Below are 22,788 nucleotides of genomic sequence, written 5' to 3' on the forward strand. Positions count from 1 at the left end.
AGCTTCACCTGCTACAATTATTTAGTGACCCGTGCCTTCCACCTCCCCACCAGCGGGAGGGGGGGGGAAGCTTCTGCGTGTGTTGATTATCAGTCGCAGTAGGCAGCTCGTCACGAAGACAACCGTGTTTTCACTGTGTTTTCTTCTCCCGCCTATCGGTGGTGCAGCGGTGGGCTTTTGTTTCCGGACGGATTACTCTTCCGTGGGAATTGGGTGGATTTGGTTCCCGCGAAAATCACGGCACCGGAACGTCCTCCCGGACATCGGGCTTCTTGCACCTGTACGCTGTTGCTCTGACTGGGACACCTGACACGGAGCACACAATCCATTTCCGATTGTATTTTAATTCTAACTGCTTCATGCGCTTGCCCGTGGTCCATTCTGCTAGCTGTATGCACGAGGAGGATTCGTTTGCTTCTCTTCGCTCGCTTGGATTAGTAATTCTAGATCGAGTGTGCTTCTTCCTTCCCCCAAATGTCGGGTCGTTTGCTTTTCTAGTTTGAATTGAATGCTGGGAATCGACTGTGGGACTGTTACAAAACCCCTGCTCTCCGTCACGATGTACCTTTGGCTTTCTTGGTTGGCTATTTTGGCATTGTAGTCTGGCTGCTGCTGCTGCTGCTGCTACTATTTGGTGTGAAATTTTCCTTCCTATGCACACAAGCCACCACTTGAACGACTAGAGAAGAAGATGGTCGGTTGCTATGATGACGGAAGATATGCGTTCTGACCGACGCTCTATCCCTTTCTTTCGACCGACTACACACCGCTTGGCTTTATCCGGTATGAGATCACATTTACACCCTTTAGCTGATCACGCGGCCATTAGGCTTCGGAAACAGTTTTCGGTAGTAATCATAATAAAGGTGGTGTATATTTACATGTATAATTCATTGGAATTTCTTATAATTAACGCTTCTTTTCCTGTTTTTTTGCGGGCAACGCTTCGTGTTTTTTTCTTCTGTTTCTTTGCTCTTTTTCTCTCTTTGACAACCTTCAACTTTCCACCCTCTTGTTTGCTCGGAATGCTCTTGTTTAGTGCATCAATTCCATTGTGTTTAGTTTTTCTCCTGTCTTTGCACCTGCTATTCTTTTTGTTTTCCGTTTTTTATACTTCTCTTTTCTCTTTGTTCACCTTTCCCTCTCTATCTTTCTCTCTTTCATTCTCTCCTTAAACGCTATTAGTTTTCCATCCTATAACAATGCCCACCACCCCTCAACAACAGTGCGGTGGGTTTGGATGGATTTTCATGATTTACATTTTTTGTTTGTTTGTGTGTTTGTCTATTTTCCCCTTTTTGCTTTAGTAATCATTTGCCTTTGTTTTTTTGCTCCTTTCCTGTTTTCTTCTTCCTCATTTTGCTACGCTCGCGTTATGATCGACGACTTATAAAACAATTAACTTCCTTTGCTCTGGTTTTCTTTCTTTACGTTCGCTACTTTCCCGTGATTATAAGTTTTCTTTCACACTCGAGCAAGTGCAATGATTTGTCTTTAGTTTGTTCGTTCGGTGCCTCCCACGGAGCTTTACTACACACCATTCGGAGGGATTATTAGTTGATTTGTGAACCTGTGAACGCTCCGGATGATGGAGCAGCAGAGAAAAAGGGAGAGAGAGAGCACGTGCAAACATTTCTCCTTACAAACTATTGCATAATCTCACGGGGTAATTTTTCACACGCACCCGGTTCGGTTCAGTTCATTTTACGAACGAAACGGAAAGAGTGCTTTGACCCTTTCTCTCCCTTCCCCACTTGATTAGGTAAACTCCGGCAGCACCGAACTGTTGCTACACATTCGTTGCAAGAAGTTTTAAGCCCGAACAAAAAATGTAACAACAACATTTACCAAACGAAATGGGTATGATTATACAAAAGAAAGACAAGCGGTGGCAAGGAGAGCGATAGTACAAAATACATGTAATTGCAGACATTGCAGTAGTAGGTAAAATGTACCCTATTACCAATAAATCATTAACTTCATTAGCTTCTGCAAGTGTCTGATCGCACATAAAAGCAGCTCGATGTAGTAGATTGACGACGATTCGTTGCATCGTTCAAATGTATATATATGCATCCATCTTTGCGTGTTTGTTTTTGTATATAAATCTCTAAAAATAGGTCTTTTATGCTTTTCTTTTCGGTGCGTAGCTTTTCGTCTTTTTGTCGTTTACGTGTTACATAGATTACAGCGCTATAGTTTGTGGTAGTTTCCCCTTAACTAATAACTACCGGTTCAGATTTCTGTTCAGAGTGCACTTTACGTTTCGTTCTCACGCGTTAAAGAGAGAACACTTCAGTGTAGCAGTATGGTAGTAATAGCTTAGCTCGTTTTTTTCCATTTTAAAATATACTTTAACACTGATTTTGCTGCTTCTGATGTTGCACCAAATAAAGGGAATATCTTCTATACCTCTTATGTACATAGTTAATGCTATTCCATATTATACATTTTTGCTTTGTTTTTTTTTTTGGACATTGCTTCCAACAGCGTGGAGGCGCCTGGTGTTGCGAGACAGCGCATTCAATTTAAATGAATTTTTTGGCTCTCGCAATGGACAAGAAATGAAACATTGTGTGAATGAAAGTGGTAAGCAAGCTATAAAGCTACAATAATAATAAAAAAGGTGTAATCTTTTACAGAGAAAATGGAATAATGCTTGATTGCATCGTTGCGTCGAAGAGATCGTCGATTAAATGCTAACCTCGAAATAATAGTAAAAGCAAAGTATCGAAAAGAAAAACAACCGATGGGAGCAAGAACTAAATAGCAAGTAGATCAATGGTTTACGGCCGCCCGCGAGAAGCTCTATATACATGCAGCAAGTTACAATTAATGCTATCTAGAGTCGCTACGTGCTAACATTCAGTGCCTTGTTGTTGTTTGTTTTTAATACTGCACACAATAGTTTCTCCTTGGTTTTGAGTAAAAGTTTGAGCTAAACATGTATTTACACACCGTGTCAGCAGCAGCTACTGTTTGCAGAGCAGGGAAGCAGCATTCCCTGCTGCATTGATTGTACCCCATTATACCAAGGGGGAGGAAACCTAAAGCTTAAAACCCGCGTCTTTCATTGGCTTAATGGAATAGATAAACAAAGTCAAAATTTCTCTCTCTATCTCTCTCTCTATCTCTACATTCTCCTTCTGAGTACTTTTTGTTATGCTTATACGGTAGCATAGTTAGTGCGTTTCGCTTTGGGGTAGGATCGGTAGCGACAGATTCATTTGAATTGAATGCATCAGATTTGAATGCAACGCAAAAAATAAGATCGAGACGAAGCTGCCATAGGCGGACTGGGGGAAGGGTGTTGTGTGTGATCATGCAATTTGAATTGCACGCCATTGCACCCGTAATTACTGCGGTGTACTGCCGCCTCACATGCCGCCTCCTGATTTGCGTCGGAATGGATGTGAGAAAAGTCATAAATTTCAGCGCATATGCAGCAACAACGAGCATGGGAGATGGACGTTGTATAAGGAAAAAAAAGAGAATATTTATGACTTATTAAACTGTACAGCGAGCTCAAGCCGCAAAAAAGTTCAAAGATTAAAGTTTCCAATGGTTCGTAAAAAGTTATTACTTTACTGTTCCCAATTTTGAATAGAATACGCGTATTCTTAGGAATTGTGGAAAATTATTACTAACTCTTTCCATTTTAAAAGCAATCATCATAGACATACGATTAAGAATCTGCTTAATTTTCTGTTAAGGCGACAGAATGAATGAATTTTAGTATCAAACCTGATAAAAACCTCAATCTATGATTCTTCAGTTACAACTCAAGCTAGAGATGGACAATAATTCGTTCAACGTGACTGTCTCGCAATCTTTGAAACAAGCATATCTTTGGCTATATAAAAAAAAATCGAGCCCGTGATATAATATCATATTATGGATCAACCAATGAACCGATCGCTATACACTTAAAGCCTAACAAGTTGCAATAATGACCAGCAGCAACACAACGATCAGGGTTTTACACCAAAAACTCCTTTTTAAATTGCTTGCAAATGTCGTTTTGCTCATCTAGAACACATGCAAGTAGCGTAAAACATTCGTTAAATAGCGCTACCATAGCGTTTCCACCATTGTTGCCCTAAACTACCTTCACGAACGCAAGAAGAAGGAAGCTAACCTTAATGTAAGGTGAAAAGTCCCGTTGTATCCCGCACCTTCTTCCCGTAATCGATCGCTTCCTGAACTGTAGCTTAATGGGAAGAAACACGCCATAAAGAGCTAACCAGTTGTTCGAGAAGTTGCTGCGCTACCCGCCGCTGTGGGGGTACTGTTTGCCTGAATTTTGTTCTAAATAAATATTTCCCCTACACTTACACTGCTAACACAATTCCATCGCACTGTCAAACCACACCACCGGCCACTATCCCCCCCTCCCTAGTGTCTACACACCCAGCCGCAAAACAGCCGCTCCGTGGACCGTTCCTCGAACAGGCGGTCCCTTAGCCGCGGTGTTACGGCAATCCGCCGCCGTGCGAGCTCCAGCTAACGTCCGCAATCGAGGGCAGTGCGCCGGCCGCGGCTGCCGGCTGCTGGTTGACCACCGACGCACTGTTGCTGTTGTTGCTGCTGTTGCTGTTGTTATTGCTAGTGTTGGCGTTCGCTACCACCCCCAGGCTGCCGGCGGTCGATCCCCGCCGCAGGACGTCTTCCGCGCCGGGGCAGGGCGGCCTCGGGCCCGGCTCGGGCGTGTACGTGAAGGTGAGCCCGGTCGCGTAGATAATTCCATCGTTGCGCACCAGCGAGATAGGCACTTGCGTGGGTTGGCGAACCTGATGCAGGAATAAAAGAGGAATTAAAGAAAAGGACGTGAGTGGCGAGGTGAATAGGGATTTATTGTTTATTTGTGGAGGTTGATATGAAAAGTAGCAAATATATTGGAGAAAAATTGTGATAAAGGTATTAAAATTGGAAGAAAATATTCAAATAAAGCAAAATATTCATTAATAACCTATCAAAAGCTTTAAAATACGCCTTGAAGTATGAAATATTCCCCAAACACTGCGCAGTCAGTGGCGCAAGTAAAATCACACAACCACCACGAGCGGGGTGTGTGATTGAGGGTGACAAGAAGTTGAGCGGTAAAAACAACAAAACCCCAGCAATCATTATTGCCCCCGCTACGCCCCCCCTCCCTCCCTCGGTCCAATGCCACTATAGCAACAGGTTCCCATCATTATTAAATCGATAATATCAAAACAAACGGGCGTTCCGTCCCGGACACCAGGCGCTGCTCAGTAAGATGCGGTGCCAGTAAGATGGTGCTCGGCTAGCGCGCGTTGAACTATGCCCTCTCGCTTGCGGTGGTAAAGAAAAAGCGCGTAGTGTCATAGATTTTCCCCTTATTAGAATTCCCGGATGCTAACCGGGGGAAACTGAGTTAAAGTGAACAAGGCAGCATACGACGGAACGAAAAACGAAAACGGCCAAAGTCAGTCAAATCTCGCAGTAAAACAAAGAGAAATAGGAGTCGGAATTCATTAACACACACAGTAAAGCCTGGCTTAAAGCTTCTCCTCGGCTGCGAGCCCTTTTGTGCGATAGTGCTATGACTTTTCCGCGATGATACGCCGAGCACAAAAGCGAGCAGCATATAATCTGTTATGAATTTTTGATTGCTTCTCCAAGCCTTCTCCGTGGTGGAAGAGAAAAGACATCACCACTGGACAACGGAAAACGGTGCTGTTGGTGGTGGTTGTCCCTAGTGACTGGCTAGTGTCCGTTTCTTTGCCGCTTTGTACTACACTTGATGGCTTCTTCACTACACTAATAATGTGATAGACAAGGCAAGCAGACACAGCAGGCTCGTTTTTCTTCTGCTCTGCATAGAATTAATGGTTCGAGGTGGTGTGGGGAGTGAGACTTAACTCCCGCAGCCAAGCCAAAGGGAAGCAGTATAATAGCAACTTCCTTCCACTACTGGACGGGGGTGAGGAAAGTGACCATCCGGTTGGTTTTTTCTTCTTGTGTCCGCTCCTCTTCGTCGCTTCGGTTGGTGTCGCGTGAGAAAATCTTGCTTCCTTATTGTTTGTAGCTGTGTGTGTAGGGAGTGCAGAAAACAATAGAATACAATTAGTGAGAATGTGCTGAAGTGTAACGGAATAAAACAACAAGCGCAAGGACTGAAAGACGCGTGCGGAGTGGAGGAGGCGAGATTCGAATAAATAAAGCTTCCACCTTCCATCGCTCAAGACGCAGACCACTGCTCAAGATGGATGACATTTTCGGGAAGAAAAAGGAAGTCGTCCCCATACTGGACCTTTCCAAATCTTCCGCCACGACGCGGGAAGAGTTTAAGCGCATGATCGAGAAGGTGCCGGACTACAAGATGCGCCCGATCAAGGTGCGGTCGGACGAGATCCGGTTCAAGGAGAAGGAGTACGGGTTTAAGATGCAGAAGAAGGAGCTCCGGATGCTGATGAAGAACGGGGGCGAGCGGGACAAGCTGTACGCGTACATGGATCCGATACCGGCCGAGATGCGCAACCTGGTCATACTGGAGCTGTGCAGCGTGCCGATCGACTGGAAGATGCTGACCAGCCAGCGGCCCAAGACGAAGGTGGAGGAGGACTACTTTAGCAAGTGAGTGACAGAACCGTTTAATAATGATTGACTCTTGTAAAATTCATCATTCATCATATCATTCACACGCTTTCATTTCCACAGGCTGGTTGAGCTGGGCAAGCTGCAGATCAAAACGATCCAGCGCGACAAGCGGGAAAACCTGCTCGCCACCTCGGTCCGCAAGGTGAAGAACCGTTCCGGCATCATCGAGTCGCGCGTCTTCACCTGCAACGAGTGTATGGAAGAGTTCTGCAACGGGAAAACGTGCGCCGACTTCAACTACGATCTGTACACGCGCATCGTGCCGAAAGTGCCGCTGCTCAAGACCAACTCGCAGCAGCAGCTCTCGCTGAACGGTGGTGCCGGTGGTTTGGGCGGCGGTGCCGGAAGGATGCTGGGCGATCTGCACCAAAAAAGCATCGACAGTGGCAGTGGAGCGGGTGGCGGTGGTGGTGGAAAAAAGGGTCGCAAGGGGGCGCGTAAAAAGGGCCACAAATCGAAGGCAAAATCAGTGGAGGCGGCCGATGACGAGGGCAATCAGGGTGGCACCAGCGGTGGCAATGCGGCTGCCGGGGGCCATGGTCATGGGGGTAAGAAGAAGGGCAAGCGAGCGTCACGTAGCAAAACACCGCCGAAAGCAAAATCGATGGAAAAGTAATCAAAGGGCATCCGTTGGCGTCTTTACTCTGCTTGGTACCGCAGTCACCAGAGCCAGAGTGATGCCAGACAATATTCTCTGTATTTTATTTAAGGGTGCTTTTTAAAAAATTGTAAAGCTTTTGGGGGAAGGAAGGATGGCACTTACGCATGCTGTTGCGTATTTTAGGTATTCGTTTTTTTGCAAACAATTCGATCTTTAAGGCAGAAGGGTGAAAAACTATCTGAGCTAGGCTTCGAACAATCAGTTGATAGGAAAATAGCAGGTAAATTATACACATACATATTCTACGCACCTAGTAGAAGCTAAGTGGCTTCTTTCTAGTGTGATTTTACTCTAGTAAACTAAAAATGGTAGGTAAAATAAATAAATTTATATAATATTCTTCTAATAAAGTATTGTGTGGTACTATTCAAACTAACTTGTGCTTAATTTCCCTTTACTGTTAAATAAGTAATTGTATAGATGTCCGGTTAAATGAGTACTTATATAGATGGTTAATTTTGACAGCCCTATCGAGATGCAGGTTTTCCTATGTTTTCTACATTATTTTACACTTTTTGACACTGTTGCGACGAGTCTGGCAACTGTTCGATATTTTAATAATAACGCGTATTGATGACTGCCCGGTGTAAAAGATAAACGGATACTTGATAACACACGGATAACGCGAACGGAAAGGATAAGGCGGATGTACGGAAAGAAACAGAGTGCGGCGGCTCTTTTCTATTCTAACCGTACGACGAGCCAGAAGTTTTTTTACTGTTATCACCGTTGGTTAAGCTTTCGGCAATAAATATACTTGTAAAATTATCTGGAAAGTCGTCGCGTTCGTTTGACTGTTGCTCAACGCAACAGACACATTTGAAAAACGGAAAGAAGAAGACTTAAGCTTTAAAATGATGGGTCGTTTGACCCATAACTCGTTTTATTCACTGAGTAATTAGCGTTTGAAAATGCTCTTCAAAATTGATTGTTTACGTTTCGTTTGGCTTGGATTTTACAGATGGCGCTACGCACTGTGGCGAACGAAATATAAACAATTTTGTTGTGTAAAATAATGTAGAAAACACAGGAAAATCGTCGAAAGGATTGTCAGAATTAAAATTAGGCGGGATAAAATTAACATTGGACCAGTCCAAGTAGATGCATTGAATCGAAATACTGCTGCACGATTCGACGATCTTTCCCGTACGGTCATCAAGGCATTGGGCACATCAATCTTCAAATATCGCTGTTTTATTATTATCACTGCATGCACTTTGTTCTTCTTGTTATCATTGTCTAAAAACATATTTTTCTGCAGTACTATTAAAATTTACTTCTGCTGCCCGGGATTAAAAACAAGTTAAAAAATCTTGCATCGAATTCCGGACAGTATTAAATACGTGTTTGAATGAAATTCAGAGCACAAACACTGTTGATAACTACATCCACAATGGATTTCGATGCATCTGAACCAGATTAATAAGAGTTATCGATGAAATTAAACTGGCGTCGGTTTTAAGCAAAACTGCTAAGAATGCCTCCGACGCTAAACTGACCGATAAAAAAATAATATTTACCATGGCATCGGTGCCTACTAGAGGTAAGAATTGTTTTTAATTGATTCTAGTACATCATGGCCAGGGCTCTCCCGTGGTACAGTCGTCAACTCGAACAACTCAATAACATGCCCGTCATGGATTCAAGCCCATAATGGACCGTCCTCCCATAGCAAGGCCTGACTATCCGGTTACGTGTAGTACTGAATAAAGTCTTGAAAGCCTGTACAGACCGGCATATCCGCGTAGGACTTTTACACCAAATAGAAAAAGAAGAAGAAGATGACATCATGGCCATGAGGTAAAATCTAAAAGCGTTAACTTATTATTAATTAAATAAGCTAACCTGAGCGACGAATCGGCGTTAGTTTACATTTTTTCCAGGCTAAAATAATCTAGGCTGAAAATCTGAGGCTAGATCTGAGTTTCTCGTGTGGTTTAGTATTTCAGCCGCCAGCTGTCAAACTTCATATAAGCTAGCATCTTATAAATCCCCTAAAGTTGTTATACAATTTGTAATACACTTTTTTTAATTGTTTCAAACAGTTTTGAACTTTTGTTTGACATAATAATTATGCTTCAGCAGAACAATTAAACCATGTATCAGCTAACCTGAATGAATATGTGTCGAATTGACACTTGTTATTTCAGGCTGAAAATCTGATAGTTTGCCGTGTAGCTTGGTCGACAACTGTCAAACTCCGTTTAAAAAATTGACTTGTATGGTAAAAGGTCTCATAACCGACATATCTTCAATTTGGGGAAACATTCTTGCTACGAGATGTAGGCCCATTTTAAACACATGACGGGTATGTGGTTAAGTCGTGCGATTTGACGACTTTACCACGGGACTTTGGAGGAATGCATTGGAAAAATCGACACATAATCAACAAGACTTGAAATCACATAACAACTTAGTTTTCCAATCTATCTCTAGCTACTGAGGAAAATCAGTGTTAAATAATACCGATTTACATCTGCTGTAACGCGAAGAACACTCACTATCACGATCGATCAGAATCATAAGACGTTTATGACATTCCTAAGAATTAATGATATACATTCAACACAGCTTCCGTGCAATAGTAGCAGCAACGTATTAGATATTCATCAACGAAGTTATACGTTAAACCGACGACTAGCCAATACGATGATACCCACCACCGCTCATGACGTACACCGGCCGGAAACGGCTTATTTTACGACAGATCTATTCAGCAAGACACACGACAGTCCGACACGCGACAACATGAGAGATTCATTATGCATTCGTGAGAGCAAGAAAAAAATGGCAAAATTTATAGACGTATCGGGTTGTCTATCTTTGTGACAGGCAACTGCTTCAGAAGTAGACAGCCTATGTCTTATTTCTCTTCCGGATTTACGCTTACAGACAGACTTTAAAATAACTAATGAGTATAAGTATTGTAAGTTTATGAAATTAATCTTCCATTTCATGCTCTACTATTACTACATACTCACCCATGACCATTCACCGCGAAACTGCGATATGTCCGGCACGACGCACAGCAGCGACTCCGCACACCGGTACATCGTTTCCGCCTCGACATCGCCGAACCAGGCCTGCAGGGAGGGTGTAAAGTTGTCGCCGGTAATTTCCAGCATCGCCACATCGGCTCCACCGTTCAGGTGCAGCGAGTTGACGATTGGCACGGGCGTAACGGGCGTTCGTACCGGGCCCATCCCTTCGTAGAACTGGTACTCGGCTTTGTCGGTCGAGATGATCGTCCAGCAGGCACCGTCGTTGATCATCTCCTTGTTCGGTTCCTTCGGACACGGGGAGGCTTGAAACTGGATGATCTTTTCCTGCGACAGGCACAGGTACATCCGCTCCGTGTCCTTCATGTGAAAGGCGCACTTGTGCAGCTGCGAAACGGGATCGTCCGCCTCGAGCAGGGCCATCTGTTTGTCAACCTTGCGGATGACCAGTCGGGGCAGTGCCATGCCGGTCACAGAGCAGACCAGCTTCACCGTCGCACCGTAATGCACATAGCCATCGCGAACCTGCAGCGAAATGTAAAGAGTGGAGGAATAGTTGTTATCCAACTGGCAATTGTGTAAAATAGTTTACCACTCCCTAAACTCACCTGAAACTCTTCCGACTCACTCTCATTGTCGTCCAGCAGATGGATCGTGAAGGCACCCCACTGCGTCGAGCTGGCGTGAAAGTGTCCGTCCTCCACGTGCAGGTACCGCGTCGAGACGGTTTGCGACCGTAACCGATTGAACAGCGCCACCTTGGTGCCGCTCGCAATGCACAGATCTGCATTCTTGAGCGATTGCTTCTTCTTCGACGGTTTCGATATCACCTTGATGCGCTTCGACTGAAACACACCGATGTCGTGCCCGCTGCCGTAGAACATCTTCACCGACAGCATAAAGTGTTTGCGCTTGTCCGAGTCGGAGATGAAGAGCGTTTTGGCGGCACAGTACTGCTTCGGGTTGTTCAGGTCAAGCGGCTGCATCTCCTGCTCCGGGCTGCCGATACCGATGAAGGCACAAAGTTGGGTGGACTGTTCGCTTTCGCCCCGGCGCAGCATCTGCTCCTTGCGCAACCGCCAGCCCTCGCCGAACAGGTAGATGCAGGGCGGAGGACAGAAGAACCGCTTCTCGTTGCCGTACGACTTTTGGGCGACCTGGTGGTGATGGTGGTGGAATAGAACGGATGGTGGAAATATCGATTACTAAATGGATTAGGTGAATGTACATTCAATTCGCAAATGGTTGTTTTAAGAAATAAATTTGTTTCAACCCCAAAGTGACACGTAATTTGCCGTTTATCTTGCATGATTCGATCAAGCATGGAATGAAGGAACTCTAAAATCATTTCAACAATGTGTTCGTCTTAAGATAGACAAGATGAAAATCATAAATTGATAATTCAATTTAAAAGACGATAAGCTCCGACCGATTTTCTGATTTATTAAATTTTTCAATTTTTTTAAGTTCATAAAAACACAATAAGTATTTATTATTGAGAAGAATAAGCGTCCTGCCTTTTTTGAACATAAAGAGTGAGTAAACTATTGCAGAAGAAGCTGCTAAATTTTTAAATAAAATGAAAAATAAAGATAGGTCAGTGTTTCTCAAACCATTTGTAACCAGTTTTTCGACAAGCGTGGACTGCCAATTGAAAAAATCGGGTCGTATGCATAGTTAAAAAGAGAATCAATTTGAAAATAGAAATTTTAAAATGAGCAAACATTAATTAAAACGTAATACGTTAATTAATTTATATCTCATCTTAGTACAGTTACAGGTCAGTTTCTAGTGTAAAACTTCAAGTTTGTAATCCAACGATCGCAAGTTGTTTTTTAACAACTGTCAGCTTGAGCAGCTGTGCAGTTGAAAAACATCTTGCAAGCGTTGAATAATGCTGTTCACATTGGAAACTGACTCAGAGAACAGTGGATACATGGGAAAGTAACAAAACTCATCATCATCGTTCAAAGGTATCTGTTTTACAGAAGTATTGAAGAAGGAAATAGCAGAATTATAATTAAGAAGCGATTAAAGCTACTTTAATGTATTTGCAACGCTCGATTCGCACTACTCCATGACAGTATAGTACAACTATGACCATAATAATTGTTGAGGAAACTCCATTGAAAATCAAACCTTTTATAAGAATAATAATTGATAAAAAAAAGATGTTCAAAACAGGGGATTTCAAGACAGTTTCGAATGAGGAATAACGTTGTTATTCACCGCTTGCACGATGTTAATCCACAACAATCTGACATTTCATTTCCATCAAAATAATTTTTAATTTCTTCAGCATAATTTTCAACACATCTCAAGCAGGATTGAGTTTGACAGTTCTTAGTGATGTATTGAAAATCATATGTAAAGACTAAAATTTGTCAGCTGTTGAAAAACATCTTGAAGGCGGTGAAGAATGATGAGCACATTTGGAAGTGACTTCAAAAATTAAAATATGATGACGCTCCAGAGAACTTTAGGGACTTCACGGAAACTAAATTTTATTAATTTGTGCAGCCATTATTTTAAATATATTACTAAGGATTGTGCCCTGCGTTAATGTGTACTTTGAAATAAATGTATTTTGTGTAATTTTTGGTTTCCATTTCTAAATATCTGCCATTTGAGAACAAAATGCAAAAGGTTTGGGAACCACTGATCTTCGGTCACGATAATAAATTAAACGATAAAGGAACGAAATCAGGTTTAAAAAAAATAAAAAACCAAAGCCAAGATTATTTAAACATTCAAGCAACAATTTAATAATAAAAACACTTCTAGCCAACTCAAAGTACATTAACGCCGTTGGCAAACATCAAACATCTTTGAGTTCGGAATGGATGGTAAAGATTGCAACGATTAAAGTTGTGTGTTTTGCATGGCAGAGTTGACCATTTTTCATTTATTGACATGGGAATAGTAAGGAAAAAATGTCACACATTTGAGCATTAAAACAAAATCGCAAGTTTCCCACAACAGTAAATAAATCCCTTTGGAGAACAACAAGGTCCGCAACACAAATTAACCATCACCCGACCCGGAAAGAGGCGCTGGATTTACGTTGCCTATTTAACACATCTCTCCAACAAGAGAGCCTCACTAAAACCCAAACAAACGACCGACTGCATCAGCCCCATTGCGACGTTTCCTCGTAAATCGTTCACCCCAAACCCAACCGGCCGCAGTTTTAATGCTGGGCCACTGGGCTGGCTGACACGACCCACAGCCATCACTTAATTCAATCAGCTCAATCTAATGTCATTTCCTTCGATAAAAGTTTTCCCTCGCCAGTCTGATCAGTGCTGTATGTGTTCTTTTCCTCCCCTCCTCTCCTCCTCCGTCCGGCCTCTTCCCTTGGTCCCAGAGAGCCAATCTTCCCGTTTCTCACGCTACCATACCCGGTGTACAAAAAAGAGAGAAACGCAATGCAATGCCGGGGAGAAGAAGTAAAGATGATTTGTTGCCATTAAAAATGTATATAATCTTTCGGGCCGCACTGTGTGTGTGTCTCAGCGGCAAAAAGACTCTGTGTCCCCAGCAGCAGTGATTAAAGCTCGGCGCGTCCGGAATGGCTTAGATTTATGGCAATTATTTCTTCATCTTGTGTCGCGCCCCAACCAAGCGGTGATCGTGCAACAACTCAATCCCGAACAAAAGTGCGTTTTTTTTCTCACGAAAAACGAAAGGTGCCCCCGATAGCAAAAACCAACCGTTAACTACGAAAACAAATTAAACATCGATCTTCTTCGCCCCGCCAAAGGCAGCCAAATTACTCAACCATTCTTCACGATTTCCCACCTCGGGGTAATGCGGCGTTGAAGTAAGGAAGTGGTGGAAGCTGGTGACAAACTAAGTGGCACAACAGCAACAACAAAATCGGTAGTTAAATCAATCACTACTCTACGTGCACAGTGAAGTAGCTGGGGCCGTTGATTTTTGACTGCCTCTCTTTCATCATTATCCGGTCTGAGCATTCCAATCCCTCTTAATTCATCTCCCGCATTGGCGCGATTGGGACAGGGGGGGGGGGGAAAGAGCACCGGTACGGATCCGATTCGGTTTGTTAAAATGTTCCCACCCTTTGGACAAGTGGCGGTGATGGCTGGGGATGGTAATTGTTGGCATCATTTTCACTTTTCCCCGTCGTGCCTGATCCGTTGGACGACGACTGATCGGGAAAAGAATTTCAACACGGTTTGATTGGTCCGAAGAGCCTTAGTTCCCGGCATGGTGTGAACGAACATGAAACCAGGTGGAAATGTAGAGTCGCCTTTCACACACCAGCCACCACCAGCCACGGTCATAAAAGTGGTGTGTATGTGACGGCGGGGGATACGATGGATTTAGTACCGTCATCACGTCACCACCGCCGACGTCGATCATCACCGCGTTCGAACCAGCTGTTGTAAGTGTGATTGCTGTTGATCTTCACAACTGCCGTTTTACGGACGGCAATTTGTGGCATTGCAAAGTGGCTGCTAACGATGGTGGGCTAGAGCAAAAAGGTAAGGAAGTTGTTGGGCTGATATGACGTGAGGTGGGCAATATTCCGCAACATAATTATTTATCGGCTGTCAACAGTAATTTAGATTGTTTTAAATGACAAAATACGTTGAAGTGTGATAACGAAGCTTTAAATTTTATATTTTCTTTGAGTCGATGCATAAGATTATTAATTGTACACGATTGAAAAGTACGAAGAAACGAATCCTTAACAGCAACAAAAGAGCCTAATAAATGTAGTTGTTTAAAAAAAAATGCTATATTCTGGCAGTTACTTCCAAAATGTAATGAAAAATGACTGCAAAATCAAACTAAATTAAAAAAAAACAAAACAAAAATGCTAGGAAATACACAGTTAAACACCAACGTAAACCAAAGTAATGGAAAATAGACATAATTGATGATAAATTTCCTTCTTCTGTTTAATTATTAGCCGGTCTCGTAGTACAGTCGTCAACTCGTACGACGCTAACAACATGCCCGTCATGGGTTCAATCCCCAAATAGACCGCGCCGCCATACGTAGGACTGACTATCCTGCTATGGGGGGAATCAATAAGTCACTGAAAGCCAAGCCCACAAGTGGGTACAGGCAGGCCTTGACCGACATCGGTTGTTGAGCCAAAGAAGAAGAAGAAGATGTTGATTGATTAAAATAATGCAAAATGGGTTACTTTGCACAGAGCCTTAAACTTAGTAGATGAGATGCATACACAGAGTAGATGGTAGCATATTAACTTAATTTCATTAAGAATTTGTTTGCAATTTGCCAGGATCTGCAAAATATTTGCATTATTCAAAAGATGCTCCCCATAGCAACATACATAAACAATTGTATACTAATGAACAGTTCCCATTACCCACAGATATCTACAAAAATCGGTGCATACTCATTTAAAAACTTTAAATAAAAACATATTAAAAACACGTTTTTTAAAGGTGTTTCATTTAAAAGCATTAAGTAGTAGTTTTGATTTTTTTTGTATATTTTATCTAATAATCTAATATCGTTGGATGTTTCGTTAATTAGATTCATTCAACTACACATACAGTGGCGGCCACCTAATGTCGGACACCTCATATTTTCATCTATTATCTGCCTTAGAGGCCTAGGTTATTTAATACGTTGATGACCACCCAAACTAGTCGATTGACCTCAAATAACTAATATCAAATGATTTAAGAACCATCTTGGTCAATATTGGCATGCTACGTGGTCATTTTGACAAGCAATGAAGATTGTCCGACTTTCAGTGGACCGCATAAATTTCATACCTTTTATCACATTTATGCATAGTGTTCAGAGTTTTCAAAAGATATCGGTCTGATTTTCTGTTGTCTGAGGACATAGCTGATGAGTGTCCGCACCGATGAATGAAAAGAGATCTCTGATAAGTGATCTAGAGAACTGTCTAGGATGCCGCAGTCATATAATAGGAGAATATAGAAGGTGTCCGACTTTAGGTGACCACCATTGTATCTCCAGAGTAATGATTGAAGTACCATGAATATGGTTACTTTCTTCAATAACTAAAAGAATTATTACATTATTTGTCGCAAGAGCTTTCGTCTAATTTCTCCTCACCCAATCGGTGTTTTATATCTAATGGATATTTTCCCACGCTAAGGTTTCCCGAGACGTCCTCCAAAGATTTTGCCGATTTTAACACGCTGGCGCAGAGATCGTTCACGCTCCTCCACCCTTCATCCGATAATGAGTTCCACTGTACCCGCGTCCCACAGCAACCAAGCCCAACCGAATGCGGCAGCATCTACCAAATACCACAAACCAAAGCTCTTCACATCTTTTCCCCTGTATCAGCCACGTTTTACCTTCGCTTCCGGTGGGAAAAACGAAGCCCCGGAGCCGTTGACGTTTGACTTTTTCTATCGCCAAATCGATCACGACACTTCCACCAGCGTCTTCCACGACTGCCCCGCTCGCGTGCAAAAAGCCGGCAACTTCCCGTGTGCCTTCAAATCGAACATTAAAGATGACAAATTTATTTTTTTCACATCAAAACTTCCCGCCGTTACTGTGGGCCGATTATAACCGTGGCTCCACACACATCTAATCTAGATAGTTGGTAGGGCGTTTTCTAAAAACCTCCGCCGGATAAGGCGGAATAGGAAATTAGACCCCAAGTGATATCTGCTTTTGGGAGGAAATCGATCGAAGCCGAAAATCGGAATTCCCCAAAATGTTAATTAGCGAGTCGTGGCGACCCGCTCGCTGCCTTTGAGGGTATGGTGGCGCTAACGGGATTACGCTTTTTTGTCTTTTAGTCACATTCAGTCAACTATTTTGGCATGTTTTAGGCAACTAGGAATCTTTATAGTTTTTGGATTTTTTTGTACAAGAAAACATTTCAAATTTCAATAAATAATAATTCCAACAAACAAAATGCTAAAAACCAGCATAGAAGAGCAGAACACCCTGACGGTGCAGGTGATCGTGGGAACTAATTTCTTTCTTCCGACGGTCCCCCTCCCATAGCATCAGGAAATCCGGATCCAACAGCCGGATCCGCACCGTCCCAACGAAATGAAAGGGCAATCGCTCCCTTGGGGACGGTGAAAAATCATTAAAAACGAATCATCCGATACGATCCACCCGGGGGGGGGGGGGGGGATTGGGAGCCCGAAAATGGACCTGGGAGGTTGTGAGGATTTGGAGCTCCGAGACTCAAAAATACATTAAACCTGACCTGAAGCTGGAAGGAACAGGAATTCCCGTCGGGGGGGAGATGAGAAATCTTGGACGCTGCAAAGATGACGATCAAGAAAACGATCGTCAAAGGGGGGGGGGGGGGGGGGGGAGGGGGGGGTAGTGGTAGGCGAAGGGTGGTGATGATGAGCTTCGAACAGGTGGAAAATCATCTCTCTCACACACACAGAGGATGAGTAGGTTTATATCGCGGAAATAAAAGCAAAATGTGCGCAACAAGTCGTCGTCGAGATATTAGCGACTAAGAAGAAGAAGGGAGAAGAACGTAGTACAACCCTCATCACACACACACGCACGGCTGGAGCAGTAATTACCTTCGCATGCAGTATAACAATGACCATGTTGTTGCGATCGCGCAGATACTTTTCCATCGCGTCCCGCGTCAACCGCCGCTCCTCGATCTGACTGCGGAAGATGGGCGAGGTGGTCGGTCCCATGCCGGAACCGCCGTTGTTGTTCGGGGTCACCGGTATGACGGCGCCGGCGGCACCGAGCCGGGGCAGCAGCGCCCCGCTACCACCGTGGTGGGTCGGTGGGCTGGGCGGTGCCTGCCCGTACCCCGGGATGCCGTACTGGTGGGGCATTGTGGTGGCGGTGCTGCTTTCTTCGATCGAGTGTCCGGGGGTCGGTCGGCGATTCGGTGGTTCGTTCCGTGATGATTCCGGGGTTGGGGCAGGTTTTACGTTGCTTCTACGTCTTTTTTACGGGGAAATATTCTCACAAGAGTTTATGTATTGTTTTTATTATGAACAATATTTTTAAAATGATTTACTCTCTTGGTGTGCAGTCCGAGAACCCGAAAGATAGCATGGAAAAAGCGGAATTCTCCAGGTGCTGTTGAACCTTTGACACTTCCCCCCACACACACAGTGACAGTTCACGACGTTTGTTGTTGTTTTGATTAGGAACGCACACGGGAGTAGCGCAATCGTTTGGCCAGATTAATGCCAACTCAATCAAAGTAAGCCGGCAGCCTGCACACACTGGCACACACTTTTTTCTTTTTTTCGGTGAACACGGAGCGGGTGGGAAATGGATTTTCACCCGGGTGGGAATTACACACTAAGCAGCACGAAGTGGATCTTGGAATGGATACGTAGAGGCAGGTGGGAGGATTGATTTTATCACAATTAAACACGAAGCTTCCTCACACTCTCACTCACATACACATACACTTTTTGCTCACTCTTCTTATCACTGATGTCACAGACGCGCGCGCCACGGACGACGACGACGCGATAATCACACGCGCGAGTTCTTTACCTATACACGAACGCGTCACTATCGCACACGCCAGCTGCACTATCACGACCCCAGCCCTTGACACTGTGATGAATGGGACGTGGAACAACAGAGCGAGAGAGAGAGAGAGTGAACGATGCCACAAACACAGCTGGGCTCTTCTTTTTTCCTCCGTGTACATCCAGGCGGATGCGTTTCCCCGGTGCATCTGTGGTGCACGTTGGTGGTGCGCTGTTTTCTTTACAGAGACATTGCACGAGCGTTGCATCTACTGCAGCTTTCATCCGCCCGTGCAGCATCACCCATCATCGTCATCATCATGCCAAGCGGCAACGCAGTCACAAAAGAAACGTCAGTTAAATCCGTTGCCTTCGATGTCGGTAGTGTTATTATGCTTGTCTAATGCTCCCGATGCTCCGCTTATGCTCACTGTCACACGGGCGAACTCCGGAACGTGCGTAACAGGGACAGCACACACACGTACACCCAATTGTTGCGAACTCACTCACGTATGCTTTTCACGCGGTTGCTGCGATTTGCCGGAAAGTTTGTCACGAACACACACACGCAGTTCGTGTCACGGGGCGCTGATACTTTCTTGCCGCATCACACCAAACAAGCGCGGCGCCTCTATTTCTATTCCATTTCAGACACACACACACACTGCGACACACACAGTTGGCCGTGCAAGTTGCCGTTGTTTTGCCCTCAGCTGTCACACGGCGGCTGCTGGTCCGAGGCGAGAAGAGAATAAAAGGTAAACACACGAACGCCGTGTGCAGAAGCGCTGCAAACTCCTCAACCTAACCTCACACTGTTGTTGCGGGAATGGTTTCACTTGGTGTTGGTGGCGTGCGTGCTGGAGTGCTCCGTGACATTCCAATTGTTTCCAATAGGGAAATGTTTTCCAATTTCACCATCCACACGCGCCCGTACCGCACACCAAACTGACGGACGGTTGATATTAGCGGCGTCCCAACACGACAGCTGTGTGTGTGCGCGCGTGTGTATTTACAGCAAAAGCAAGCGATGGACGCACACCGTCCTTGCGGGAGAAAACAATTTAGCCACACTTGCGGCCACTCGCACGCACTCACAACTGTTGTCCCGGGAGCGAAACAGTTCTATCAGACACGGACGACGGCGGCCACGACGTTACCCGTTTGCATCGCACTCACTTTATGAAAAGCGCCTTTCGCGTCAGCCGCGGAATCACAAACGGCGTTTTGCTGCTGATGCTGCTGTGCGTGTTAGTGTGAACGGGACGGAACGATAGTGCGCGCCGAAAGAGTGAGTGATTGAGAACGAGCGCGATCGTACGGGGTTTTGTAATGCGTGTGTCCCTTTGGGCAAGCTGTTGAATGAACGGATGAGATGTATGTGGTGATGGTGAAAGGAAGAAAGAGAGAGAGAGAGAGTGCAGAGCTGGAACGCACAACACCTGTGAATTTCCCACGCACTTTTGCGGCCTTCGGCAAGCGATGCGGGCGAGAAAGAGAGACCGCGGACCGTGGATGCGAGTGAGCGAGATGACAAGTGGTGCGCTTTTTGACAGTTTGGAAGTGTGCGTTTATAGGGCGGCGGGTTGAATGCTGTAAGTGTTTGCGGCACAGACACGGGGTACCGGCAAAAATCGCATGAATAGAATCGTTTTGCACGGAAGGATGTTCGGCGCGTGTGATTATGTAGCAGGAAAAAAGGTAGGAAGACACATTTAATCGATTTACAGTAAATTATTGAATTGTTAATAGTCAATGTGAAGCTGCGAGGTAGGTGAATGAGTTGGATTTTGAGTCTATTTTAAAGCTTTTAATGTCCAAACATTCTGTGTCTGTTCTTCAGAAAATTTAAATTATCTTGATTAATGATTAATTGCAAACAAAGGACACTACTACAAGAGTTGAACATAAATTCCATCAATTATCATTAATCATCGCTTTAAATGTTAAAGCAATCGGGCACTTTAAAGCATCTGAATGAACTCGTTCGCGCCCTCATTCTACCAGAACGTCGTTGCGAAGGCGAAAATGATGGTAGCTGATAACACCAGCGAGCCAATAAGTGAGCAATAAAAACAATTAGGAAAGTTCGAATGAGCCCTTGTAACGTGGCCCACTCCCGTGCCCCCACCCTGGTAACCGCACGCACGAGCGCCCTCCGTGGCCGAAACATTTGCAAGGAAAATCAATTCTCAAATCTCCCCCCACAACTCCGGTTTGTGGAAAAGTCGCCCACACCACGTTGGTCAAATTCATTGTCAGCGATAAAAAAAGCAGCGGCGGCTCGTAAAATGAAGAAGTTAAGAGCGTACGACGCGTACGCGATTGTACAGCACTTACGGCAAGAACGGAGTGTGGCACGCAAAGGGACCCCATCTCCCACCCTCAACCATCTCTACCCGCACCCGGCGTTCCCGGAGTGCCGTGCAGAAAAAAGGCGTGGGAAAATATCAATCTCCTGCACATGTGTGCCCTCTGCGCAGCCACGCCATCATCGTCGGGGCTCCTCTTCTCCCTTAGGTTTGCCCTTTTTTCCCTTTGGTTTCCTTCTGTTTCTTCCGCTTCCTCCCAGTTTGTTCGCTTTTTGTTCCCCTGTTTGCCGGCGTTGCGTCTGGCGAAAATGACACGGAAGAGAAGTGCGAAATACGCGAAGAAATCCTCCCTCTCCCAGCGCCAAGGTTACTGCTCGGAACCAACCCCCGATGTAATGGAAGGCGAGGTGCATTGCTGTTCAAATTCTTCAAACCAATTTCGTCATTAAACCAAACCAAGGGTCGAGTGAGTGGTTGCGGGTGGACGGACGGGGCTTCGGTTCTGGAAATTTTGTTGCTACACATTCCGGCGTCGATCGAAACGCAAAAAGGGTTGTTCACATGCACTTTACACTGAATTTGTGCCGGGAAAGTTGAGATCATGGAGGTTGGCTTTTGTGTGTGTGTGTTTGTATTCCACTACCCGAATGGTGGGTTTTTGGAATATCATATCCATGCGGGTCATAGCTACAGGCGAAATATGCTTTCGTTCATCAGAACTTTGCTGTCTGAGCTGCTCTCTTCAACGTTCGATGGACGGGTGCACGATTTGCGTCCAGTTTTGCATTTTCCACCCGAAATGTGCAACGGTTCCCATGGACATGGAAATTGAATTCCAATGAACAAAAACTCCCATCATCATTGCCATTGGAGAGAAGATCCAGAGTCACATGAAGGACCCAGTGTCGTTTCGATGTCCTGGAATATGGCACCTGTTTGGACGTTTGCAACACGTGACACGACCAGCTTGTTTACAAACAAACACAGATGCTCGCCTACTCTTCGCTCAACATCCTTTACTCGCTCCTACCACCCAACACTCCATTTCTAGGGCGACCATACAAACGCCTGCTATGATTCTCCAACACACCCGGACGAGTGTTGCATTTTTATTTGCTTTTCTCCTTTGTCTTGCCCGTTCCTTGGAACCCTTTTCAGGTCACATTGTTTTAATGTGTCCAGGTCGTCCAGGGAGGAGTGTGAGTGAGTGTGCCGAGGTGGGTCTTTAATTTTTAAAGGGTCCATCCACCCTCACGACTCATCCTTTCGCAGCGCGGCCTTCGACAGTAGTGCTTGATAATTTATTCATAAATGCTTTGGAGCTTTCCTTGCCGCTTCGGTCCTTGGTCTGAGGCATTACAAAAGGGAAGAAGCCCTTTCTTTCTTCGTTCTCGGATTCTTAGGGCGGGTAGGATTGTCTTCCGCGCTTCGTCAACCGCGCGGTTCTTCCGCGTAGGTCTTCCTTCCCACATTCCACTGTGTCTGGCATGGGCGACGTTCACGACTCTAAACACACACGTTTTCCACTCCCGTATCTTTGTCTGCCCTGGAACCCTCTTCTTACCAAATGGCCTTCGTGTGGATGAACACACCGAAGTTCGCGGCCTGCCTGTCGGCTCACTCACGCAACCGGGGCATTACCTTCGCGTCTTCCCACTCGCCTGTGTCGTTGTTCATGCGAGATGAACGCTTCTTGGCGTTTCCCTACGTTTTCCCTT

The 22,788-nt window shown here is 44.8% G+C and overlaps 2 protein-coding genes across 2 annotated transcripts; one reads left to right on the forward strand and one right to left on the reverse strand.

Moving 5' to 3' along the window:
- Window positions 1–872: 872 nt before the first annotated feature.
- On the reverse strand, window positions 873–20,196 carry LOC120899976 (recombining binding protein suppressor of hairless). The gene is made up of 4 exons (XM_040306388.1): window positions 17,832–20,196; window positions 10,893–11,441; window positions 10,267–10,809; window positions 873–4,790 (listed from the first exon to the last, which is right to left on the reverse strand). The coding sequence occupies exons 1-4, from the start codon at window positions 18,099–18,101 to the stop codon at window positions 4,473–4,475; spliced, it is 1,680 nt and encodes a 559-aa protein (XP_040162322.1). The 5' UTR covers window positions 18,102–20,196; the 3' UTR covers window positions 873–4,472.
- LOC120899977 (keratin, type II cytoskeletal 1) lies at window positions 5,281–7,314 on the forward strand. The gene is made up of 2 exons (XM_040306389.1): window positions 5,281–6,600; window positions 6,685–7,314. Exons 1-2 carry the CDS (start codon window positions 6,230–6,232, stop codon window positions 7,238–7,240), a joined length of 927 nt encoding a protein of 308 aa, XP_040162323.1. The 5' UTR covers window positions 5,281–6,229; the 3' UTR covers window positions 7,241–7,314.
- Window positions 20,197–22,788: the final 2,592 nt, after the last annotated feature.

This window comes from Anopheles arabiensis, chromosome 3 (genome assembly GCF_016920715.1).
Source record: "Anopheles arabiensis isolate DONGOLA chromosome 3, AaraD3, whole genome shotgun sequence".
In the NCBI taxonomy this organism is placed as follows: Eukaryota; Metazoa; Arthropoda; class Insecta; order Diptera; family Culicidae; genus Anopheles; species Anopheles arabiensis.

Excerpts from the sequence above, each read along its gene's own strand:
- LOC120899977 (XM_040306389.1), top strand. The coding sequence starts at position 6,230 with ATGGATGACATTTTCGGGAAGAAAAAGGAAGTCGTCCCCATACTGGAC. Across the intron at positions 6,601-6,684 it reads GAGGAGGACTACTTTAGCAA|GCTGGTTGAGCTGGGCAAGC; the intron begins GTGAGTGACAGA and ends TCATTTCCACAG.
- LOC120899976 (XM_040306388.1), bottom strand. The coding sequence starts at position 18,101 with ATGCCCCACCAGTACGGCATCCCGGGGTACGGGCAGGCACCGCCCAGC. Across the intron at positions 11,442-17,831 it reads TTGTTATACTGCATGCGAAG|GTCGCCCAAAAGTCGTACGG; the intron begins GTAATTACTGCT and ends CATCACCACCAG. Across the intron at positions 10,810-10,892 it reads GTGAGTCGGAAGAGTTTCAG|GTTCGCGATGGCTATGTGCA; the intron begins GTGAGTTTAGGG and ends ATTTCGCTGCAG.